At 31.3% G+C, this 6,859-nt stretch overlaps 1 protein-coding gene across 1 annotated transcript; it reads right to left on the reverse strand.

The window, feature by feature from the left end:
• Window positions 1-3,530: 3,530 nt before the first annotated feature.
• On the reverse strand, window positions 3,531-5,476 carry LOC148610181 (somatostatin receptor type 5-like). The gene has a single exon (XM_088542326.1). It carries the CDS (start codon window positions 4,657-4,659, stop codon window positions 3,640-3,642), a length of 1,020 nt encoding a protein of 339 aa, XP_088398452.1. The 5' UTR covers window positions 4,660-5,476; the 3' UTR covers window positions 3,531-3,639.
• Between the last annotated feature and the right edge of the window lie 1,383 nt (window positions 5,477-6,859).

A 6,859-nucleotide genomic window follows, 5' to 3' on the forward strand; every position in this document is an offset into this window, starting at 1 on the left:
TAAAACACGAACAATTTTATCTTTTGAAACGGTTTATTGATACATGAAAAACAGCACAAACATAATTTGCGTAGAATTAAATCGAAATGGGATTTTTGTAATGTATACTTGGAACTTTAATTGGATGTACTTCCCAGAAACTGCATTTGTTTTCCTAACAGGCATTTTACAATGTATTGATTGATATTCTACAAATTGCAAATTAAAAAAAGTGGATGTAGTAAATTTCCAACCCGTCCTCCAAAGACACCACCTCACCCCCTAAAAAAATACGGGGGGAGAGTATAGAAAGAGTAATCAAGGTAAAGAAGGTTATAGCGGTAATCCAGAAAAGAATGTAATCCAGGAACAAAGACCAGACATGGAAAACAGACATACACAACAAAGAACACAAAGTAACTAAAATCATACATACAAAGTAACAAAAGTAAATGAGCAACTTGGACTCCACCAAAAGCTTGGAGCATGGACCAGGTGCACCGGTAGGGCAAGCGTCCTCTGCTGTTCTAGAAACACCCGCCGAGTTGCTCATAGAACTCATTGAACAAATGACTTAAGAAAACCTATGGCAAAATCACTAAAATTGGCATCATAGTCCCTAAGACACACTTTAGGATCTTAGACAAAAATGTAATGAAGGCATTCAATTTGTTCTTCGTTTTTATTGTCATATAGGATAGAAAAAACGTAGAAATATTAAAGTTCTAGCACAACATTTATAAGTTTTGAAGGTTATATAATGCCTTGATCATAGATAACGACGACAAATATGTTGTCCCTAAGCATGTACGACCATTTATAAGTTCTTATTTTCTTAATTTTCATATTTAATTTTAATTTTACTAATTTATAATCCATAATTTATAATTATATATTTAATTTTAATGTCACTAATTTATAATTTATAATTTATGATTACATATTTAATTTCAATGTGTGTTATTACAATATTCGATGACATTGTGTTTAATGTATCTTTTCGTCGTTTTTCAGATTTTTATTCTGACATAAAATGAAGCTTTAGTATGAAAATGATGTAATTAAATCATTAACGTATTTTCCATTTTAATTATATATTTTGTTATCATAAGTCCCTATCAAAACCCCTGTTCCTATAGATAAATTCGTCATATATTGCTATAGAATTTTCATGGTAAACAAATGTATCTCATTATATCTCATTATATTATAAATTCAAAAATTTAAATATCATTTGTTTAGCTGTCCACGATATCTAAATTACCATTTTTTTCTTTTTGTTAACTTTAACATTCTTTATATATCAATGGAGGAAAAAAAAAAAAAAAGAAACGATTTCTCCTTTCTCGCCATTCAAAATCACCATGTTAGATCTTTGGGGATTTTCAATTCCCCAATTTACCATTGAATAGGTTGTTTCATTGTTGAGATTTTGGAAAACCACAAATCTGTGATATCCTCTTTTGGTCTTTCTACCAAAGACGATGATTGAGATTTACCGTCTATTTACTGGATTCCTTAACTCCACAAGAATTCTTGCAAACAACGCTACATAGCTGGATCTGTACAACCAAACATCTTTCAAAACTTTTAACTCAAAAAGTCACAGCTGTCAAAGAGGGTCTCCAATCCTACTACAACACTTGTTACTCCCGTAGTGGTATTAATTCAATGTGGATCCTGAAAAATTCGAAAGATCTTCTGGAATTCCTCAATTCAAGATTATTATCAGAATATAAGGCTGATTTTATGGCTGATCTAATTTGAAAGAAAAAATATCGTTTAGCTAGGTCCTTTAATCTTAGTTTCAGCTATAAATATGAGGTATCATCGTTAAACAATACTAGTTTTGGAAATTTGATACATCGCATCTACCCGAAAGAATCTGAGTTAAAGGGTACTACAGACACTGTGAAGTCAGCCTCATACTTTGACCGACACTTAGAGGTCGATGGTAAAGGAAAACTATTAGCGACAAACGTGATGACTTTTTATTCAAAATTGTCAATTTTCCTTTCATCTGTGGCAACATCCCTTCAGCACCTGCGTATGTAGTGTTCATATCACAACTCATACGTTATGCCAGAGCTTGCCGTAACTACACAGAGTTTTTTTTATCGTGGTTGTTTTCTTACATTAAGGTTTCTGGAACAAGGGTATGTTGCTACAAGATTGATGGTCCATCGACACAATGAAAACTGATTTGTTCGATGTGTCATAGATTTCCTTTTTCGTCTACCCCGACCTTTACTGTTAGTGATCAATTCTCGGTGGGTGTTTTGTTTTAGAGAAGGAGAGAACGCTTACCCCATCTGCTCCATGCTCCCATGTTTTAAGTGAAGTCCCAGTTGCTTATTTATTTTTGTAACTTTGTATGTTTTATCTTGGTAACTTCATGTTCTTTGTTATGTTTGTCTGTTTTCCAGTTCTGGTCTTTGTCCCTGGATTACATTATTTTGATTTCCACTAGAATATGGGTTCCATTGATTATTTTTTCAAATACTTCAGTATCGATTTACGGATTGTTTTGTTATTTTTTATATATTTTTTAAATAAAAAGTTTGTTTTTGAAAACCATGCGAAATATACCATCCCCTAAATGATAACACTGCACTGAAAATTTATCAGATACCAAAAAAAAACCTGAGGAATCAATTGCTACGAAATGGTTATATAGCGAGCATGAGATAAAATATATCAATATTATCAGCAATTGAGTACTCTTAAAACCATATTAGAATTCTTAATAAATTCATATATTGAAAAGGTGATATGAGAAACAAATAACCATGAACACAAGAAAAACTTAAAAGATATGAAAATAAAACCTAATTAAAACTTGGAAACATGGACAACCTGTGCTTGCTGTTCTAAACAAAATACATTAAACAACGACATACTCAACAAAACAGAAATGGTGCTGTTAAAAAAAGATCAAAAATGAATTACTTTAAATGTGACCACAGTGGTACGGAACTTATTATTATATACATACCGCTAGCCATTGGGTTCGGTGGTTACGAATAATATTTGGGTGTAAAAATGTGTAACGAGCAGTTAAAACGAGCTTTAAACTTGTAAAACACATTCTAGAGCTGATAATGATCTCAAAAGCTTGTAAAACACATTCTAGAGCTGATAATGATCTCAAAAACAACCCGCCGAATAAAACTTCCGAAAAATATCTGACTGAAGGCCAGTATCAACAGTGCGCAACCTGCTCGTATAGTTTATTGTATATGAACCACATATTTATTATATTTATTTTTTAGACACGGAAAGCTGATTTTCACTTTTTTTTTTAGTTAATCGTGTTTGATTCAGAAGAAGGCTATACGTTTGGTGACTCCTCTGATAAAACATATATTCAAATGAAATGTGTTTGTTTTCATGTTCAAAAATTTGAACTTCATATGTTATGGAAACAGTTTAGTAAATAACGCTTTGTGCTGAAACGTAACGATATTTAGATAAAAACTTTCAAAACTTACCGCTTGCTGCTACCCTATGAACAATATGCAAATCAATATCTTTAAAAAAACGGAACTAGATTTTAGATTGTCATTTCTTTATTAATGAGTAGTTTGTATATGTACGATTTATATATAGTTATCGTATACATCAATTAAGCAATACATGCCAAAAGCGTTCATCCGGGTCTTAGATCAACGTGTCCTCCTCGTTCGTAGTTGTAGTTGTGTCGCTTGTCAATAATGCTTTATTCGACATTCTGTTTAATTCTACATTTTGTTTACGTCTCTCGTACAGCTGTTTAAATGCGTTACAGACTTCTTGTCGAAACGAACGGGACAATAGTAGGAAGATGAAAAGGACATCTACAAATTTAACACGATGCATATATTCAAAGGTATAGAGTGTGTTTACTGTATATACGGTTCCTGATAATGCAACAATGTTATGTATAGTCATTGGAAATAGCAATGCAAAGCTAGTAAATGAAATACCGACAACTGCTTTTGAAAATTCGGTCGATATGCTATCTTGTCTAGATGTTGATGAAGAGCCATGCTGAAAGCACAAACCGAATGTCAACAAGATATTTAACACTAGCAAAATTAACAAAGGCAAATAAGCCGATGCAGTTGCGGATAAGATGTTCCACATGTGCAAATGTACAGTCATCAATTCATTTAAAGGTGTCAAAATATTACACACACCCATATCATCTAAGTCGTATATCCACATTGCATGCACATATGTCACTATTAACCCGATAACAATGATACTTGTAGCTACTTTGGCCATAAAAGGTGTACACATCGTTGTGGCACTTGAAGGATGACATATTGCAATGTACCGATCTATTGTCATTCCCACTACGAACCAAATAGAACAATACGAAACTATTTTGTCGATGAATTGCAAAATAGAACAAACTACACTGTTAGAATTGGCAAGTTCTGGAAAATCACTTATCACTGTTAGGAAATGCATCCCGAATTTAAAATAAAGAGCAGCAATGTTGCCAACACAATAGGCACAAACATATATACTCACAGATGAACGTTTTTGTTTTTCTCTGCAAAATATACCGAAGGTAAATCCATTTGATAGTGTACCAATACCAATGACAACTGGCAAAATATACGCTTCTAGCCGTTCAAAAATGTAATGAGGATTATGATAAAAAACAGAAGTTTGATTATAGCTTCCATTCATTATGTTGTTTTAAAAGTCTTTGCTTTGTCTGTTTATGATTGTAAAGAAGAAATTAATCTTCTAACTTCTCCTCTTCCACAAAATCTAGTGAAAATTATTGCTTATAATTAAATAATAATAATCAGACTTACGATTACCAATAATTTGAACAAAACTCCTGTTGACGTATTCTTTTGGTTATTCTATTTCGTGTTGAACACAATGTCGTTGAAACTTCTACTGACCATTATATAAGATTCCCATTCATCAAACTAATTAGAAAATCTGATGACAACTGAATCCACTATCCGTAATAGAAGAATCTCCTTAATTTTATTATTGATAAGTAGAGCGTCATCTAATTTTCATATTTCGTTTCATTTGGCAAATTAATCTATTCCATTGTCACGAATAATAAAATTATATAAAATCGTCTAATATTTCACTAAATCGTGCTAGAAATGTCTGGCAGTTTTACCTGTTATCCGTTTATAAAAACTAATCCTTCAATCGAATTTGTCCAACCTTTAAGGTCTAAGCTTCGAATATTTATAGCAACACTCCGAGAGTTCAAGTGTTACAGCTGTCCCTTGTGTGTCTACCTTCCCTAAGCAGATTCTCAATGCTCCACTACTAACAGTTTGACATCCTTCGATTGATTGCTGAGCATTTTTTCCGCTGATAGATCATCGCTGTATAATATTGTAGCAACCTTCCGCCAAACTCAATAAATTACTAGAAGATAAGGCATATAAACTAACGATGATCGAGTTAGTATCCTCCTTAATGGGATTTACATCCATTAACCAATCCGGTGTTAAGTTTCAATATCGAAGGCATTGAGCGTGTTTGTTCCGGTAAAATTTCAAAGGATACTTTAACTTAAATTGTCCACATCCTTAAAATTCTACTATGACGTTGCTCACTGAGTTGAGTATGTATTAAAGAAAATAAATCAAAATAGAATTAAAAGAATAATAATAATAATAATAAACAGTATATAAGGTTACCAACACTATAGGGTGATTAATAAAATTTTCTTTGTCCTAGACGAAAATCTTTTTAATTAAATCTAAATAACGGGCGTATTGAACAATTGTTAATAGAAGCCACGCAACATGTAGATATATAAAATGAATATAGATGTTATATGACTGTAAGAAGTCTTATATTTCTTGACTGGTTGATATTTATGTAATAATATAAAAAAATTGGTGAAATAAATTTTAGAGAAAAGTTTCAGTAAATATTGAATGCATAACATATAAAATAGATTTCTTTTATGTCCCTTTTTATACAGTTTCAATATTAGCGTACATAACCGACAAAAAAATATTAATTAAAACGTAACAATAAAACAATGAATAAGAGCAAGGATTTGTGTTATCATTTATCTATGTGTAACATTGTATAATTTTCACAATTGCATAACATCATCTTAATCATCATTAATATTGGACAAAGGTGATAATCACGTAGTTTTTTTTTTTTTTGTGAAGAGAGAAAAAATAAAAGTGCCTAAAACATGTAACATGTTTTGAATGTGAGATAAAAATATGAAATAAAATGCAACTATAACATGTATAAATGAGTATGGCAATATCGATTTGCGGATGCTATAAATACAATGTCATTTAAAAATAAAGTAGTAATTACAAAACCGGACAAATTAGTAAAATATGTTTTAAATAATGTTTCAGATGAGGAGTATTTTGAGTACATCACATCCGGATTTATTTCTAATCATAACAGTTAATCAATGTGGTACATGGGATTTCAATTAAAAAATCTCAATGATTCAGGTCGATCGATGATGGTTATGTGATATTTCAATACCTTTAACATTAACTAAAGGTTTATTTTGCTTTCCTAAATGTATTGCATTCAGATTTTTTTCTTAAAAGCGGAGTAATCATACAACGTTTTAATGATCGCTATTAACAAGACCAATGACTCGAATGATTATATAATGCCATTCATATATTCATACGTAGAGATCATACAAGTACTGATATTTTCTTTTGTTAATAAAAAAAACTAGCGATCATTATTATGATATTTTAGTCGTTTTCTTTGTTTGAAACAAATGACTCCGTATGTACACAAGATCATTAATGGTAATTGGCATGAGTTAATATTAGTTAAAAAGTCAGATGACTCCGGTTTACTAAACTTTTAATTAACGATAAAGTTTCGAAAAGTAAAATTCAGTAACGATGTA

Source organism: Perna viridis, chromosome 8 (genome assembly GCF_037379345.1).
Source record: "Perna viridis isolate PV_CMFRI_1.1 ecotype Kerala chromosome 8, ASM3737934v1, whole genome shotgun sequence".
Classification (NCBI taxonomy): domain Eukaryota; kingdom Metazoa; phylum Mollusca; class Bivalvia; order Mytilida; family Mytilidae; genus Perna; species Perna viridis.

Bases quoted from the DNA above. Each gene is read 5' to 3' on its own strand.
- LOC148610181 (XM_088542326.1), bottom strand. From the start codon at position 4,659: ATGAATGGAAGCTATAATCAAACTTCTGTTTTTTATCATAATCCTCAT.